The sequence below is a fragment of the Hemicordylus capensis genome, chromosome 5, assembly GCF_027244095.1.
Source record: "Hemicordylus capensis ecotype Gifberg chromosome 5, rHemCap1.1.pri, whole genome shotgun sequence".
Taxonomy (NCBI): Eukaryota; Metazoa; Chordata; class Lepidosauria; order Squamata; family Cordylidae; genus Hemicordylus; species Hemicordylus capensis.
The window spans coordinates 3,502,864-3,521,691 of NC_069661.1; the positions used below are offsets into that span (position 1 = coordinate 3,502,864).

The 18,828-nt window shown below is 49.7% G+C and overlaps 1 protein-coding gene across 3 annotated transcripts in view; it reads left to right on the forward strand.

Moving 5' to 3' along the window:
- The window catches only part of HSPA12B (heat shock protein family A (Hsp70) member 12B), a 45,293-nt gene that overhangs the window by 7,224 nt on the left and 19,241 nt on the right, over window positions 1-18,828 (forward strand). For 2 of the 3 annotated variants that reach the window (XM_053254161.1, XM_053254162.1), the window contains exons 2-4: window positions 1,728-1,789; window positions 11,362-11,462; window positions 15,967-16,091. In XM_053254161.1, coding sequence (XP_053110136.1) covers window positions 1,747-1,789; window positions 11,362-11,462; window positions 15,967-16,091 — 269 coding nt within the window. In that variant the 5' untranslated portion in view covers window positions 1,728-1,746. The remainder of the gene's footprint in view (window positions 1-1,727; window positions 1,790-11,361; window positions 11,463-15,966; window positions 16,092-18,828) is intronic. The other variant, XM_053254163.1, reaches the window with a different exon arrangement.

Genomic DNA, 18,828 nt, shown 5'->3' on the forward strand with positions numbered 1-18,828 from the left:
GCAACATACCAGTGGGGATTTGAACCGGCAACCTCTGGTTTTTTTATTTCCTTGTTAAATTTGTATACCGCCTTTCATTAAAACAATCACAAGGCTTGGTAGTCAAGCCATTTCCCTGGGCTACATTCTAACATGCGATGAAAAACCCGAATGATGTGTGGAGTGCTCCACTATAGCTCGCAGGGACTTTGGGATAAACTTGGCTGATATGTGAACACACACCTCCATTCTAGAGGAGATGTGAACTAAAAGCTGGGTGTGAAAAACTTCCTGCTGAAATAAGAGCCTCCCCATCCCTGACAGTTTTTTAAAGGGCCTTTAAAATGCATTTATTCATCCAGGCTTTTAATTAGGTGTATAGAATTCATGATTGTTTAAAAAAATTTCAGTGTTCTAATTGTTGTTTTAATTTGTATTGTTTTATTGTAAATCACCAAGAGACGTGAGTTTTAGGTGGTATATAAATATACTAAATAAACAAATAGAATTCCCATTCAAAAATAAATATATATAAAACTCCTTGTAGTGATCAGCCTCCCCTCTCTCTAAAGAGTAAACATTGTCTTGACTGACAGGCTGGTGAACTCCAGGGCAGCCAATCAGTACACCAGATGGGTGGGTCCTAGAGAGCAGTTGCTGGGAATTCTGGGAACAAGGAGGGTGGCCTTTGTTGGAGAGAAGCATTTGTGGAAAGGCTTAGTGGGGGCATGGAGTTTTTGCTCTCTCATGGTCAAAGCCAGCATGGAGGTTTCTCATGGAATAACTCTGTAGATCCTTGAGAGACAGGATTGCAAGAAGCTTCATTCTCATCAGGTGTTGGGTGAGTTTTCAAGGAAAAGGGGATTCAGCACAGGGAACAGTTTGTTAATCAGATTTTGCATTAGAAATTTATATTTCTTTGTGTGCGTGCTTTGCATATTCCTGATACTGTTCTATTATTGTTTACCTGCAATGTAATTAAAATAAATATTTTAATTAATTAAAATAAATTAAATTGTTTTAATTTATATTAAATATTTTAATTAAATATTTTAATTAATATTTTAATTAAGTTGAGCCTATGATCAATCCACCTAGGGCATTGCAAAAGACTCTGTAAACTTTTAAGAGTGCCTAAATGCAACCTGAAACTGCCGCCTAAGACAACCTATTTTTGTAACCTACTAAGTATTTTTAAGTGTATTTAAAACCTAAAAGCCTCAGACAGAAGCAGTCTATAGTAATTGAATAAAATTGGGGTTTTTTGTTCTTTTCTTTTTACAAGCCTCTCAGAGTTGGTTTTTAACTCATGAAAAAGGGAGGGTGAAAGGGGGATTTCTCTGGTGCAAAAGCATCCTCAAGTGCTCAGCATCTATCGGTTTTCTCACCCCGTGTAAGCCTACACGTGGAAGGGTTTTTTTAAAAATGTATTTGCCCAATTCCCCTTTACAGAGGGACCTTGGATTAAAGTACCCGATCCACTGCTCCGGTTCTCAGCAAGCTTTAGGGTGCTTGGTGGCAGCATTTTAAATCTACTGGAAATACAATAAGGTTTTATGAGTAGCCCACTCAGGCAGCTCAGCAGGGAGGACTCGGCATTTTCTTTCCCTCACGTGAGCTAGCTCTGAGACAAAGGCTTAATCTGTTACACTCCCACAATGGCCTTTGGTCAGGCTATATAAGCGCATTTCTGTGACACTTTTGTGGGACCACACCCCTGATGCTCGTGTTCTTCTCCCATTTTGCAGCCAGAGAGGTGATGTGAAGATGTCGACACTCGTTGAATCCACCATGCACACTCTCCAGATCGGTAAGAATGACGGGATGCTGCAGAATAGCTGACATCTTAGCAACTTAGCAACAAGGAGAGGAGAGCTGGTCTTGTGGTAGCAAGCATGACTTGTCCCCATAGCTAAGCAGGGTCTGCCCTGGTTGCATCTGAATGGGAGACTTGATGTGTGAGCACTGCAAGATATTCCCCTCAGGGGATGAAGTTGCTCTGGGAAGAACAGAAGGCTTCAAGTTCCCTCCCTGGCTTCTCCAAGATAGGGCTGAGAGAAATTCTTGCCTGCAACCTTGGAGAAAGCCGCTGCCAGTCTGTGAAGACAATACTGAGCTAGATAGACCAATGGTCTGACTCAGTATATGGCAGCTTCCGATGTTCCTATGTTCCTAACTTCCTACAAGGGAAATGGTGAAAACCTACTGGGGGAGTGTTAATCTCAGAACTGGTGCATTTCAGTGCAATATAGTTAGGGCTGTATGTTTCATCAGTCAATCAGTCACTTCGGTCACAGGTTCCCAACCTTGGGTTCCCAGACATTGTTGGACCACAACTCCTATAATCCCTGGCTTTGGCTGTTGTGGCTGGGCATGATGGGTTTTGTAGTGAACAACATCTCGGGACCCAAAGTCTAGATTAATTGCTCGTGCGGGCCAAATGCCCTCTAGATGCTGCCCTCTGTCCCTGGGATCTCCTAGTAGTTCTTCTGTGCACCCTGGAGACCAAAGCTATTTGCTAATGCTTATTCTCAAGGCTTCAGATCCTGTTGGCAGCAAGGGCTTTCATTGCCCCTCAGATCTCAGTGTTGCTCATTCTTATGGTGCTTGTCCTTCCCTCCTGCTGCAGACCCTGTTGGCTCCTCCTGCATAAGGAATGCCAGTGAGAACTAAGGTGCTCTGGGACTTGTAGTTCATAAAGGAAGGGCATGCCATATAGTTGAGGCACACGCCTCTCTGCCTCTCACACTGCAAGTCCTAGGTGTTCGAGCTGTTCTCATGATCATTATCAGGGTAGAAGACGGATCCTACCCTAGTTCAGAAACAGGACATGCTCCTGTTTTCTGATAATCTGTGGGTAAGAAGCAAAGTAGGAGGGGGAGGAAGAGATGGTCTCCCTCCTACCCAGCAGCTGTGCCCATCTCTTCAAGGAGGAAGGACAAAAAGCCCTCCTACCCAGCTGCTACTCTTAGCAGACAATCACTTCCTCTCCCCCCTCCCTTGCTTTTTACTCACAGACGATTGGGAAATGGGGATGTGCCCAGCTCCTGAACTGGGAGAGGCCCCGTCTCCTAAACTATTTGTGATCATGTGGACCAGGGCATTCTCTCTTCCAGAAGTTTCAGCCCAGGCAAGCAGGTCCCTGTTTAGAATGCTGCTTGTTCTGTTCTTCTCACGTCACTTCTGATTGGCTCCAGCAACCCTCACAAGATCTGGATGCCCCCCATGCAAATACAAGGAAACGGATTTGCTGAAAACATCCTCAGACAGGATCGGTGATGTAGTTTCCCTCACCTTGGCTCTCCTGGATCTCCTAGCCAGGGCAAAGTGTTCCCTCCACCCCACCCAGGGCTTGGGCCCCAGCAGCACCCGCTCAGTAGTGACTTCAGACACTTATCGGTTTCTCAAAGGTTCAGGAATGCAAACTTCTGGCAAGGCTGCCACATCAAAACGTCAGAAGAAAATGTTATCTTGTATTTGTCTTGGCCAAAGACCCACCTCTAGCCCAGTCCTTGAGAAGCAGCGAGGGAAGCAGAGCTAGGCTGGCTGCTGAGAAATGGGCTGGCTGGACACCCAGTTCTGCAAAATGCATGCTGCAATCCAAATATCTGCCTAGGTGTGAGCATTAGCACAACCCCAGCGCTGTTAGAGGTTGTTGATTTTTTACCCACAATAGGTAAAACAGCAGAGCACTAAGGAATGAGCACACACTCCAGTTACAGAGTAGGTAGCAGAGGATGGTTTGGATATTGCAGCTATTTGGAGAAAACACATGGAGATCCTTGTGTGACTAAACACTAAATATTTATTGGTTAAATACACTTAGATAGGAAAGACCTATCTCTAATCTAAAGGACTACATAGTGGATAGGTAAGGAGAGAGAGAGATGTTTCCATCTGCTCTCTAGGAGGAAAGGAAGGATTGTGGCTCAGCACAGGAAGTGCTGCAGTGTCAGTTCAGGGGTCATAGAGTGGGGACAGATCGGGAGACCCTGACTCACTGTCTCTACTCCCAATGCCCCTCGTGGTCATTAGGACAGTTGGTGCAAAAGGTCGATGCACTGGAAGTTCATCTCCAACAAGCGCTACCTGCAATATGTCAGGGATCGAGGGCAGCAGGGTTGCCACCTCTAAGTGACGCTATTCCTGGGAGTTATTTGCACTTGGCTTCAGGGTAAAAGTTGAGCAAAGCCACTTCGAAGTACACTCACGGCATTGAGGGAAGCATCCCCTCCCCTCTGCTCTCGGTTTTCTTGTGAAACAAGTCCACATGGCATGCCCTGTGTTTTCCTTCTAGCCAATGGGGGGCGGGGAGAGAGAGCGCTCCTGCAGAGATAGGTCTGCATTTCTGAAGAGACCATGCCTCTTGTCATGCTAATGATTGTATGTCACTGCCTCTCCCATTTGCTCCGGTGTTTTCGGAAAGAGTAGCTTAAAACCAGCATTTTTTAAAAACGGGCATACTTCAAGATAAGCTAGAATTTGCATCACAAAGCCCGGTTTGTGAGTGGAGTGGGTCCAAAAATCTTGAAGGGACTTCGAGGTAAGCTTGGCTGGTGTGTGAACACACACATTCTCTTCTGAAGAAGATTCGGGGCAGAAGCTCTGTGTGCGAAGCCTCCTGAAGGGGTATCCCCCCTCCCCAAGTTTTTTGACAAAATCAAACCATTAAAATCTCCAGGACTGCTTTAAATTCAATAGTCATCTGGAGATTCCTGCCAATTCCAACCCAATCCTGAGAGTTTGTAACCCTCCATGGCAGGCACTCTGGGGTTTAAGGGTCAGCAAAGCCATATGGAGACTGGTCCCTAAATGGAGGAAGTTTGAAAACATGAAACTGGGAATCAGTGGTTCCCAACCTGGAAGCCTCCAGATATTGCTTAACTACAACCCCCATCATCCCCAGCCATAATATATTGTAGCTGGGGCTGATGGGAGTTGTAGTTCAGCAACTTCTGGAGGCCCCCAGGTTGGGAACGACTGGTCTAAAGGCCAGGGTGGGTTTCATGGTCCTTTGGATCTTAACCAGTGGTCATACTCTGGAATGCATGTGACGACTCAGTTGTTTCATCCCAAAGAAGCTTAAAAAAAAAATTAAATCTCAGCTAGGCGCTTTCCAGACTAGCTGCTCAACAGCAGCAAAATGCCTCCATTCAGGCAAGTCACATTTGGAACATAAACAGCGGGGGGAGCAATCTCGCTGCAACTAACAACCCTAAAAAATAGCAACTTATTCACACCGGATATACCATGTCCTTGCTCTATGTTGCAGTGATTAAATTTGAAACAAGGCATGCTGTCCACGTAGGGACTGCAGTGTCACAACACAGGAAGTGTGGAAGCACACTTCCGAGATATGATGTTGCAGGGTCTAATCTGGAAAGCACCCTAGAAAAATATTTTCTAGATTGTAAATGAATTTGGCAATTTTCTGAAATAAGCACGGCTGGTCTGAGTGAAGTATCTTGTATTCAGTTGCCCCTAGAAAGCACTGTATGTATTACAAGGAAGCAATTTTTAAGTTAGACTACATTAGGAATTGTAAGAGCTGTTGGACAGTGGGACATTCTGCCTTGCCAGCTGGTGGACTTTCCATCATGGGGGGTAGGTGGGTGGGTCTCAAACAGAGGACGGATGGTCATTTTTCAGGGATGCTGCAGCACAGGCGTTCTCAATTGTGGGTCTCCAGATGTTGTTGGACTACAACTCTCATCATCCCCAGCCAAGATGTCTAAAGGATGATGGGAGTTGTAGTCCAACAGCATCTGAGGACCCAAGATTGGAAATCCCTGCTCTAAAGGAAGGAGGTGGATGGAACAGGGTATTGTCTCTATGTGTCATAGCCGTGAGGTCATGCCTCAATATCAAAGTACATGCTTTGCATGATGCCTAAAGTCACAGGTTTGACCTCTGGCATCCCCAGTTAAAAAGGTCTGCCAAATGATCTGAGTGACAGAAGAGGTGCATGATTTTGGCAGTCGAATTTCAGGCAGAGGTGAGAGGGCCAAAGTGTGAAGGTCAGTGAGAAGGAGGTTGCAGGAGATGGCTAGAGCACACGGAGCAGAGTTTTAGCTCAGGATACTGAGGGGAAGGATGGGTGAGGAGGTGTCTTGGCAACTGGCTAAGTATGAGAAGGAGGAGGAGGAGAGACAAAGCAGAGCAAAGCTGAGGTTGCAAGCTGGTCAGCTGTGTGAATAGTGGTGCTATTGGTGGATATCAAGTTCGGTTGGGGAGAAGGAAGCTGGAGAGACAAAATTAGCCACCCAGGCTTGGATGAGAAGGAAATGAGGCATCCCAGTGGTGGTAACAGGGCCCCAAGAGATGTTATGTGGGGCTTCCATAATGAGAAATCCCCACTTTCCCCCATCTCAAAAGGTAGACACAGGAGAGAAGGACTAGGGTTGGGGCCACAGCATGGAGGAAAGGGAGGGTCCCATTGCCCTGGGCCTTGGAAAGGATGTTTAGATGCCATGATGTGTCTACACCTACAAAGATTAGAATCTTTCATACAATGGTTTCTCCTGTGACACTCTATGGATGTGAAAGCTGGACTTTGAAGAAGCAAGATAGAAAAGTGTTGACGCTTTTGAACTTTTGTGCTGGAGAAGACTTCTGAGGATGCCATGGACAGCCAGGAAAACAAACCAATGGAGCATAGAACAAATCAATCCAGAATTTTCACTCGAGGCACAAATGACCAGGCTCAAACTATCATAATTCGGACACATTATGTGAAGACCCAGCTCCCTTGAAAAGTCCATAATGCTGGGAAAAGTTGAAGGAACGAAAAGAGGAAGACCAGCAGCAAGGTGGATGGACTCGATGACGACAGCAATGAATGCACCACTGAGAGACCTTAAAGGCCAAGTTGAAGACGGATCATCCTGGAGAGAATCTATCTATATGGTCACTAAGAGTCGACACCGACTTGACAGCACTTAATCAATCAATCACTCACTCAGTCAATCAATGAAATAAAAAATCCACTTTTTGGATCAGTTTTTTGGGACAACTTTGGGTTTGCAGTAAAGTCTGCTGTCTGGGAAAGCTTCTGGCTGTGCATAGATGCCCCGGGAAAGTTGCCAAATTGTCTGTTAGGTGCAGAATTCAGATTTCAGAGAAATCAGTTCTAATTTGTTTATTTATTAAGGAAGTCAATTTCTCACCCCTAAGACTGTGCAGATTTCCTTTGAAAGTTTATGAGCAACGCTTGCTGAAACCTCAGGAGTCAGAGAGGTGATGGAAAGATTTCCAGTGTCCATGGGCTAACACTTGGGTGCCCTGCATAGCGTGTTGCCCTTCTCCTTGACTAACAACAAACCCAAAATAAATTACACAAAATAAAAAATGAGGTCACTTTGCATAAATGATACAAGCATGTAGAAGCTGGAGATGAAGTTGCATTGTCTGGATGGAGAATTTTAATTTCTTTAGCCTGGGGTAGGCTCATACCTGAGCATGAACTCAACTCTTGCATGGTGTATTAGTTACAGCTACAGTTGCATTGCTTACTTGGAGCGTGTGCATCATTTTGCATCTTGTCTGTAGAGACACAAGTGGACGAGTTTGATTCCCTTTGCTTTGATCCCAGAGCAGCCATTTATGTTTTAATCCAAATGCCACTTTAATTTATCTCCTTCCCACCACCACCAATAACACACACGCGCGCACGTGCGCCTGTGTGAAGAGCCCTCCCTCCTTCCATTTAGGTTTCTTTCCAAAATCCTGGCTCTCTTTTTGTACCAAATGAAATATTAATGTGACAGCCACTGGAGACAGAGAAACGCACTTATGGAACAGCAGAGAAGCCCATGATGCTTTGTCGTGCCCACCATCGATTCCTTGCAGGGAGTGCCACAAATCCCCGGAGGAGCTGCCTCCGGAAGAGGGCAAAAAGCTCCTTCTTGACAGGCGATCACAGGCCAACCCTTTTAAGAAACTCAGCTCAGCTCGAGGAGGCATTCAGCCAGAGGCCTTGAAGCAACTCCTTAAAAGTTGTCCTTCTGGTGATGTTGGTGGTCTTGGCAGCCACACAGTGGCCAAGGCTCCATTGCTAAAAATACTTCTGTGTTACCATATTGCTATGAAGTCTTGTGGCAAATGAAAGACTAATGCACTGATTGCATTTATTTATTTTATTCATTGCATTTTTGTACTGCCGAATTACAAAATCTCATGGTAGTTTACAGGGAAGAAGAAAAAAGATAGCAATTTTTAAAAGTTAAAAATTAAAACAAAACCATTAAAAACAATCAAATATGATTGTAGCAGGAGCATCTGTGGGCAGATGAAAGAGCACTTTCCAGAGGACCTGCTACAACAGTCTCTCTACTGTCTCTGCGCTGTCAGCAAGGTGCCGTTCACATTTCCAATGCCTTCTTTCGGATCTTATCCTTCCGTTTTAGTCCTACAACGCAGCATGTGCATTGCAAATAAACAGCTGCATCTTCCCATTGTAGGAGGGTTGCTGCGCAAGTGTTTACATTTTCAAAACTATCCTGCCAAGCCGAAACATTTTACTGCTGAACAGCCTGTAACCTGGAAAGCGCCCCGGTTCTGGTGGCCCACGACAGCTTCTGCGACTATCACTCCTCCCAATTGGTGGAATGGGCTGGAAGTAGATTTAGGCTAGTCAGTCGGAAGGATTTTCTAGGAGTTGTTTGGAAGGGAAACAGTCTGTCTCCTGCAGTGGTGGACACATGAGAACACACCCCCCCCCCCCCCCGTGACAAATGCAGTATTTTTAACACATGCAGAGGTGCACCTAGGATATTTTGTAGCCTGGACCTAAAGGTCTTTGGCGCCCTCACCCCCAGCCCACTGTAAGTTAAGCATCATCCACCCTACACAGAGAGGCGGGGGAGGGAGGGAGAGGAGCGGGAGAGTATTTTTAACACCTGGGTTCTTGAGGGCACAAACAGCAACTGAACTCATGGGGATGTAAGAATATAAAACAGGTAGAGTTATGCAAAGACGCATTCGCAGAAACGTTTCAACAGGCAACTCAACATATCCCCATCCCGCGTGTTTCTTCTCCCACTCCCCCGTCTCTAAAGCACCCAGGCCCGCAGCGATCACACCACCGGGGACAGTCTAAAGAGGATTTGGGGGGCCCCAGGGGGTGTGGAGGTCCTGGAGCTCTGCTGCCCCCCAAGTCCAGGGGGAAGAGCGCGCCACCGACTGCTCCTCCGCAAAGACGAGCCGCCGGGACTGGTGGTCATCACCCCTCAGGGCTGCTTGAGCCATTTCCTGCCCTGAGCAAGGGGTTCGACTAGAGGACTTCCCAGCCCCCCCCCCCCCCCCCGCCAACTCTCCGGCTCTGTGTTCGAGTCTTTAAAGAAACCAAGACAATGTTGTCGTGGTGGTGAAGACAAACCCCGGCCTCCCGCCGAGGGGCGCAGGCGAGGCGGGGCGGCGGGCGTCGCGGATTCCTTGCGTTGCCAGCCTCTCCGCCCGCAGGGCCCTCCCTCTCTGCTGCTACTCACAACCACCCTGCGAGGCAGGCCTGGCAAAGGGCGAGTGGCTGCCCCGATCAGCTCGCCCATCCCTCGGAACCAGATGGGTGGTGGCTCTCGGGAGAAAGGGCAGGCAGGACACCCGACCCGCCCCACGAATGGCGGGGGTTGCCTGGGGGGCACCGTAGGGGCGGAGGAGTGCAGCATCTGCGTGGGCGAGCTGCGTCCCTCCGCGTCTCAGACGGGGGTGGGAGGCGAGCCACTGGTTCTCCCCACCCCGCGGAGCCGCCCTGGGGGCCGAAACAGTGCAAGGCGGCCCCACTCCTCCGCAGCTGGTTCCCGTCAGGCGAGAGGCGAGCTTGCCAGGGGGCGGCGGGCCAGGGGCTGCTGCTGCTGCGCTGCCTGCCCTGATTGGAACCATGTGCGCCGCCGGGGGGGGGGGGGCTGCGTGGGCGAGGAGGGCGCGCTCCGGGCTCCAGCAGCACAGCAGGCAGCCTGCGCTTGCTGTGTCCGGGGTCCCCCCTGCTCCGCACAGCTGAGCCTGCCGCCCCCGCCCCGATGGATCCAGCCAGAGGCACCCTGCGTGTCCCCCCGCGGGACGGGCTTGCACACGGCCTGGCAGCCGCGCGCAGCGGGAACATCAGGGCTGCGAAGCTGCCTGCACGGGAAGGGTGCCGCCGCCCCAGCCCCCGCCCGGCAAGCAAGAGAGTGGAAGGGCTTGATGGCCGAAGGGGCGGCGGCGGCGGCCTCTCAGTCTCCGAGCGGGCAGCGGCCACCTAATCCCGAAGGGCCCGCTCGGACTCCAGCGGCGCCTTATCCATCCTCCTGTCGCTGGCTCGCAGGCAGCCCTGCAGACAGAGGAGCTGCTGGCCTCCTGGACACGCGGTAGGTGGTGCCCAGTGCTGAAGAAGAAGACACGTGATGGCATCGTCGTGGGGGAGAGGGCTGCGGGCTCCCCAGCCTCAGGAGCGGCTTCTCTCCGAGTCCGGGGGCTGCTTGGCCAGGGCCTGGAGGGCTGGCTGGGGGACCCTCCATTCCAGACCACAAACCCTTTACTCACAAGGGAGAAGAACACAGCAGAGGAACTTCTTGTCCATCATGCTTGTTAACTGGACAAAGAGGCTCCTTCCAAAATAGTGATTCTCTTCTCTTTAGCAGTGGGAGAGCAACTGGCTGTATCCAGCCCCAGCACAGCAACCTTCCCCGTGGCTATTGCTGGGGTCTCTCTTTCTTTCTTGGGACAGGGAACCACCTTAGTTGTTATTTTGCGGGGGTCAACCACTTTGGAAACTTATGTTGTTGCTGTTGCTGAAAAGTGGTATATAGAGACTAGTAATAGTAATGCTGGGCCATGGAAACTTTTGCCACTGTATCCATAGGGGGTCTCCAGCTCTCAAGAGCAGTGGTATATACTGGTGGCAGGACCGAAGCTCCAAAGTAAACTTGGGGGACAGGGTGGGCTGTGTCCCACACATTACAGTTCTGAAGGGAAAGTCGCCGTGAATTTCACATTGATACTTCCATTCTAAACATATGCAGAGAAGCATTGCGGTTTATCTATTTATACTGACCAGTTATTTTAACACAGAAAGGCACTGGGAGTATGTAAAAAGGGCCTTTCCTTCAAGTTACCCCAGGGGTCCAGTTATGGGCTCTTGTCTCTCCCTCCCCCCACCCCCTGCTTATGCGTCTTTGCTGGAACCAGTCAGAAGCAGAGTCGGAGCAGATCAATAGGCATCATGCTGGAGAAGAACTGCTTCCGAGTGCAAATCCCATGCGGGAGAGAAATACGGAGTGCAACCGGAAAGCCAACAAGTTCTCTTCCAGGCACAACGAAGTGCCCCCATCGCGGGCCGTGGAGGGTCTTGCTTATCACAGACAAGCAGTGGCTCTTTATAAGAACGCCCCCGCCCTTCTTGTTTTCCAGGTACAAACAGTGAGCGGTCCTGCACGCCGTCTCCACCAAATTCCCCCGGTCTCCACAACGAAAGCTGCAGTATCGCCCCTCTCACACCATCCCACTCACCGGTAAGCAGAAAGGACTCTTGCCTCTTCTTCGGCACTGATGTGCCAGGCCAACCAAAGGCCCATTCCATATTTGGGGGGGAGGGGGGGATGCATCAAAGAGGGCACAAGTGGATGGTGAGAATCCATCAGCTGGTTTCGCTAACCCCTGATATCTGCCCTCCTCCGATATCCTGTGTCCGAATGGCTCCCCGTAGAGCCATCAGACAACCTATTCTCTGAGTACTCATCTAAGTCTTTTAAAAGGTAATAACTGTTGCAGCAGCCTGTGGTGCTGAGTTCTGCAGCTGATCTGCAGTACTGTCCAATACTTCCTTTTGGTTTAAGGAAGACTTATACCAAGTACGGCGGGGCCCTGCTCATGGCCCCACCACTATCTGGTTGGCGGGGACTAGAGACAGGGCCTTTTGGGTTGTGGCCCCTCGGCTTCAGAGCTCCCTCCCTGAAGAGCTTCGCCATGCTCCCTCCCTCAGTATTTTTAAAAAACAACTTAAAATGTACCCTTTTAAAGGAGGCTTTTTAATGCTCCAGCTTTGGTTATATCTGGTAGGCTCTTTAGCTTTTTATAATTGTCAGTCTATAGCTTTTAAAATAACTTCTAATTTGAACCTAGTAATGAGTGTGGTTTTAACCTGACTTTTAACATGTTTGTTCAATTGGGTTAATTTTATTACTTTTATTGTGACTTGTATCTATTTTATTGTTGTGAGCTGCCCTGAGCAGTAGTGCACTGGAGGGGCGGGGTATAAATATTCTAAATACAACCATTTTAAACCCTAACATGTTGCCTTGTGGACTAAACACCCAACACAATGCTGGGCCGTGCTCATCAGACCCGCTGGGTGCAGGATGGGGCTTGGGCAAGAAAGATGCCCGGGGTGGGCTGCCCTTCTGCCTGAGCGGGCCCACATCCTCCTGGCCACTGTCTCTGCTGCCACTGGATGGCAATCCACACAATCATCCAAAGGGAGAGCACCAGCTGAGTGCAGGCAGGCGGTTGCTCCTTCTAGTCGGTCTTCCTGTCTGTTTCTGGCTGTGTCCGTGGAGAGGCCAGGGAGATGGGCAGCGACTTGGGGCACAGAGCAAGGGTGGCCACATCACCCTAGGGAGAGGCAGTGGGCCCCCAGCTGGGGTGTGCAGCTTACCAGTAGTGCTACTGGCCCATAAGACCCTGGCCCATAAGGACAGCCCTGCTGGATCAGGCCCAAGGAGGCCCATCTAGTCCAGCATCCTGTTTCGCACAGTGGCCCACCCGATGCCGCTGGAAGCCACAGGCAGGAGTTGAGGGCATGCCACCCCTCCTGCTGTGACTCCCCTCCAACTGGTACTCAGAAGCAGTGTTTGCTCTAAAAGGGATTCCCAGAGGTTGATGACTATAACTCCCATAATCCCCAGCTGCAGTGGCCTTTGGCTGGGGATTATGGGAGTTGTAGTCACTGTTCAGAGGCATTCATTCAGTGGCCTACAGCCCTCCAACTAATAGCCATTGATAGACCTCTCCTCCATGAAGTTATCCAAACCCCTCTTAAAGCCTTCTGGGTTGTGGGCTGTCACCACATCTTGTGGCAGAGAGTTCCACAAGTTGATGAGGCGTTGTGTGAAAAAGTACCTCCATTTGAAACTGATCACTGCAGAATGGCCACCTTGGACGTTTGTCTCTTGACTCTCTCATACCCCTCCCCTAGAGATGCTGGGTCTCAGACCTCTGGGGGAGCCCCCTTCCAAGTGTGGGCAGGCCAGTGGTACTTATTCTGTTGTGAGGCAGAAGCACTCTGCAGGTGCTCAGAAGCACTCTTTGGTTTAGTACTCCGTGTGCTCCAGCACACATTAAGCCTGCCCCTGAAACTCCTCACCCATATGGAGCATGTGAGGGAGCCCCCAGAGTTTGGGAGACCCCCTTCTCTCCATAACTGAGCCGAAGAACAGGGGCAGCAACACCCCCAACAGCGCCTCAGAGCCCAACATCCTCCCCCCCCCCCGCCGCCACTCCTTGACCGGAGATGCTTCCCACCAACAGGCCCCGCCCCTCCTCAGGGCTGCCACTACTACTGGCTCTCCACCCACCAGCCCTACTGCCACTCATGCCCATGGGCCCTACTTCAGTGGCTGCCTCCTCCACCTCAGCTCCCGCCCCTTCAGAATTCCACCTGCCAATCAGCCTCAGCTCCCGCCCCTTCTCAGCAATCGAGGGTCAGCACTCTGGCCGCCATTCGGCTCCAAGCCCCACCCCCTCCCTACACGCCAATGGCTGCATGCTTGCCTGAGAGTGCAAAACCATTTTTGGTTTATAAATTGCTTTCGCGCACTCTCTCTGCATTTCAGAGAGGCAAACCGTTTGTGATTAGAACTAACAAACACACATCCAAGAATAGCAGGGCAAAATGCTACAGTCAGCAGTGACCTTCAAGTCATCTTCAAGTCAGTCAGTTCCCCTGCTAACAGAGCAAAGAGGAATCTTTCAAAGTGGCGATTCTCTGATATTTAGCAGGGGGGGAGCAACTGGCCCTCTCCTGCCCCAGCACAGCATCCCTCCAGTGGCTGTGGCTGGTGTCTGTCTTACATTTCTTTTTAGATTGTGAGCCCTTTGGGGACGGAGCCATCTTTGTTTATTTATTTACAGCTCTATAAATCACTTTGGGAACTTCTGTTGAAGAGCGGTATATAAATATTGTTCGTATTCATTGTACTTCCAAAAGTGATAATAATTACCAACTCTTCTCCTGTCTGCGGTTTCTCCCTTGCGAATGCCCCTGGCTTGGACCTTTGACAATCACCTCCCCACCCCGCAAGCTATGTTTTAAAACTGGATATTTTAAAAAGAAAAACAACTGGTGGAGGGTGGGAAGAGCGTTTGCAGGGTATAATCGGTGTGGGGGGGGGCCCTCCTACCTGCTGGATCTCCCCTGCAAATGACCCAAACTCACATTCCTGGTTTTTTTGTTTGTTTTGTTTTTGGTCAAAAGTGAGTTTGGGGAACATGTGTCTGCAGTTCTGCTTTAAAAGGGGAAAGGGTTTGGGTACATTTCCTCTTTCTTGTGGACTTCCTCTGCAGCCTGCAGCTTGTCCTTTCTCAGACTAGCAACTGGACTAGATGAGAAACAGGTTCCTCTGTTAGAGTATGACCCTCTTTAAGGAGGAAATAAATCAATTTTAAAAGAATAAAGAGTAGAAAACATACCATACTTCTGTTCATGCTTCCGTGCCTCCTGGCTGCCAAACGTTGCAATATCGTCAAGATTATTTCTGCTGCCATGGGAACTAGCGCCTTGCTGCCTTTGCACAAAAAGACCTGAAGTGCCTCAAGGATGATGTACACTGAAAACAGCCCCCAAAAGCTCAGGTGTCCACAGATAGAGCTTTCCCTGGAGTCTGCCGGCCTGGCCTTCCCCTTGGTTGCTGCAGACTCTCAGAGCAATTCTGCAGTTGCTGCTGGTCTGGGAAGCTGTAAAAGTGGGGGAGATAAATTTGCGGAGGAAATTCCAGCTGTGAGTTGTATTTAGATGAGAGCAGGGCTGCCCAGCTCCAGCCCTCCTGCAGATGCTGGACTGCAGTTCCCATCACCCCTGACTATTGGCCACTTTGGCTGGGGCTGATGGGAGTTGTAGTTCAAAAACTGCTGGAGGGCCGAAGTTGTGCAGCCCTGGATTAGTGGAACTTCCATGTTTAGAGGCAGTATGCCTTTGAATAGTAGTTGCTGGGGGCATAAGGGCTGTCTCCTTCATGGCCTCCTTATGGGCTTCCTAGAGCAGGTGGTTCAAGCTTGGGTGCTCAGTTGTTGTTGGACTACATCTTCATAAGAACATAAGAACAGCCCTGCTGGATCAGGCCCAAAGAGGCCTATTTAGTCCAGCATCCTGTTTCACACAGTGGCCCACCAGATGCCGCTGGGAGCCCACAGGCAGGAGTTGAGGGCATGCCCTTCCTCTTGCTGTTACTCCCCTGCAACTGGTACTCAGAGGCACTCTGCCCCCTGAGGCTGGAGGTGGCCTATAGCCCTCCAACTAGTAGCCGTTGATAGACCTCTCCTCCTTCATCACCAGCAGCAGCCAAAGCCAAAGGATGATAGGAATTGTAGTCCAACAACCTCTGGGGACCCGAAGTTCTGCACCCCTGTCCTAGAAGCATCTGGCTGGTGAGGTGATAGTTGGAGGCCGGATGCCAAACTAATGCCCGCCCTGTCTGATCAATCCGGGCTCCTCTCCTGTTCTTATCTACACGTTATGCCAGGGGTTCTCAGGCTTGGGTCCCCAGACGTGTGCAGACTGACGTGAAATTCTGGGGCCCCAAGCGAGGGGAACATCAGGTCATTGAATGCCCCCTTGCGTATAAAGTTGGTAACGCTGTGCCTGGTGGAGTCATTTTTAAAATGCAGTGCCCATCTGCAACCCAAAGTAGTACAGCCCTACCATCTCCTTCTGAGCCACATCTCATGGGGCTTTGTCCTCAGATCCTACATGAGGTGGAAACGCTTCCAGCAGGATCTTAATTCTCGGCTTTGTCTTTCCAGAGGAATGAAATCCGATCGCGCCAGCCGGGTCGCTTCTCCGTGGTGGTGGCCATTGACTTCGGCACCACCTCCAGTGGCTACGCCTTCAGCTTTGCTAGCGACCCAGAAGCCATTCACATGATGAGGTATCTGCAGAGATGGAAGAAGCAATGTAATATTGCTGATATCAAGCCTTTGCTGCTGAAAACGCAGTCAGAAAAATGCTCCTTAAAGCCCTCTCTGCAAAGCTTGTGCTGAATATTATCTGGACTCTATAGATAAAGCTCTATAGAAGGGGGAGGGAGGGGAGGATTGGGGGAGGAGCCCTCCATGAAGGGATGGATTCCAATAAGCTAGAAAGCATAGGCAGACCAGAGCCCACCACAGGACTGGAAGGAAATGTGCTACTAGGGACATGCTATTGATCAAAGCACTGAGAGTGACCTGGAGTTGGAGAAACAACTAAGAGAGGCGTCAAAGAGAGACAGGGCAGTAATAATGGGTGACTTCAACTACCCACACATAGACTAGGTAAATTCACATTCAGGTAATGAAAGGCCAGATTTCTAGACATGCTAAATGACTGTGCCTTAGAACAGTTAGTCGCAGAACTAACCAGAGAGATGGCGACCTTGGACTTAATCCTGAGTGGTGCCCAGGACCTGGTGCGAGATGTCAGAGTTGCAGAACCATTGGGTAGCAGTGACCATAGTGTGATCCAATTCAGCTTGTATGTGAGTGGAAAATTGTCCAGGACGTCCAACACAGATGTGTTGGACTTCAAAAGAGGAGACTTCTCAAAAATGAGTGGACCGGTAACAAAAGAAGTTGAAAGGGAAAGTCAAGAGAGTCAAGGAGAGTCAAGTCACTCCAGAAAGCATTCCAGAAAGGAGTCAAGTCACTCCAGAAAGCATGGGACTTATTTAAAACCACAGTGCAAGAAGCACAATTGGAATGTATACCAAGAAGGAGGAAAGATACCACCAAGTTCAAGAGGATGCCAGCGTGGAAGTCAGAGAAGCTATAAAAGGGAAGAAGACTTCCTTCAGAAAATGGAAGTGCTGCCCAAATGAAGAGAACCGGAAGGAACATAAACTCTCGCAAAAGAAATGCAAGGAGACAATGAGACTATTTTCACGAATGCAGGAAAGCAGGCTAAGGGAGCCTAGCCCACTTTCCTGCGGCCACAGGAACCGCTGGGAGCTGAGCGACTCCCGGTGGTTAGCTCACTTCATGCCACCCCCCAAATGAGGTTAGCGGAGCAAGCGCTCCACTGACTCCATTTTGGCGATCATGAGTCGCCACGGTGCAGTTCCATGCCACAGTGACTTGTGAGAAGACCCCTGCCGGGAAGCTAACACCAGGCTCCTGGTCTCAGGGGGTCTCCCGAGGATGCCCCGCACACTCATGCGGGACATCCTGGGACTTCTGAGGGCCGGGTGGCCCCGATCCCTGCAGGCCCTCCTGGCTCCGTGACAGAGCAGGTAATCATGTGGGTGGCCAATCTGGCCGCCCAGGGCTCTGCGGGTGCTTGTGTGCGGGGAGAGCGGTCTTGGCCTGCTCTCCCCCACTAACCCCATCCGGCTCTCTATACTGCTTGTGTGGAGAGCCTCATAAGGGATGCAAAGAGAGAGTTGGAGGAGCATATAGCTAGAAGTGTCAAAGGAGTTAACAAAAACGTCTTTAAATATATCAGAAGTTGAAAACCTGCCAGGGAGGCGGTTGGCCCCTTAGAGGATGAGGGTGTGGAAGGGATTATTACGGAGGATCAGGAGATTGCAGAGAAGCTGAACGAGTTCTTTGCATCTGTCTTCACAGCGGAGGATACTGATGATCTACCCTCTCCAGTATTGTGCTTTTCAGGCCTAGTGAACTGGGCCAGTTTGAGGTGACAAGGGAAGATGTTCTCAACTGTCTTGAAAAACTAAAAATTAACAAATGGCCAGGGCCAGCTGGCATCCACCCAAGAGTTCTGAAGGAACTCAAATGTGAAAATGCTGATCTCCTAGCAAAAATATGTAACTTGTCCCTTCGATCAGGCTCTGTACCAGAGGACTGGAAAGTAGCCAATGTGACTCCGATTTTCAAAAAGGGATCCGGGTGGATCCGGGAAATTACAGGCCAGTCAGCTTAACTTTGGTGCTGGGTAAATTGATGGAAAACATACTAAAGGACAAAATTGTTAAACATATAGAAGAAAAGGCCCTGCTGGAAGAGAACCAGCCTGGCTTCTGCAAGGGCACGTCTTGCCTCAATAACTTTTTGCAGTTCTTGGAGAGTGTCAACAGGCATGTGGATAACGGGGATCCGGTTGACATCGTTTACTTGGACTTGCAAAAAGCTTTTGACAAAGTCCCCCACCAAAGGCTCTTGAGTAAACTTAGCGGCCATGGAACAAGTGGGGGACAGGTTCATGTAGCAATAGCAGTGAAATCCTGCAGGATGAATTGGGGGACCTGTTTCGGAGAAAACGTTTTCTTGGGGATGCCCCAGAGTCCAGGGGCAAAGCTCCTGCTTTGCATGTAGAAGGTCCCATAACATTGAAATCCTGGAGAGTCACGGCCAGTCAGTATAGACAGTACTGAGCTAGATGGACCAGTGGTCTGATTCAGCGTGCGGCAGCATCCTATGTACCTGTGTAGGGCAGTAACAGTGGTAGAGGGTGTCTTGTTTCTATGTGTCTTGTTTCTGGGCTTCCCACTGCAGCAAGCAGGATGCTGGCCTAGAATGCATTTTGGTCTGATCCAGCAGGGCCTTGGTTAGGTCTTATGTAAAACTCCAGTGACGTGTTGAGGTTGGTGCTATGAGACTGCTGCTAGTAAGTGAACGTGGCTGTCCACTTTTTTAGCTGGGGAGAATTCACTCCATTTTCTGACCTCGTTG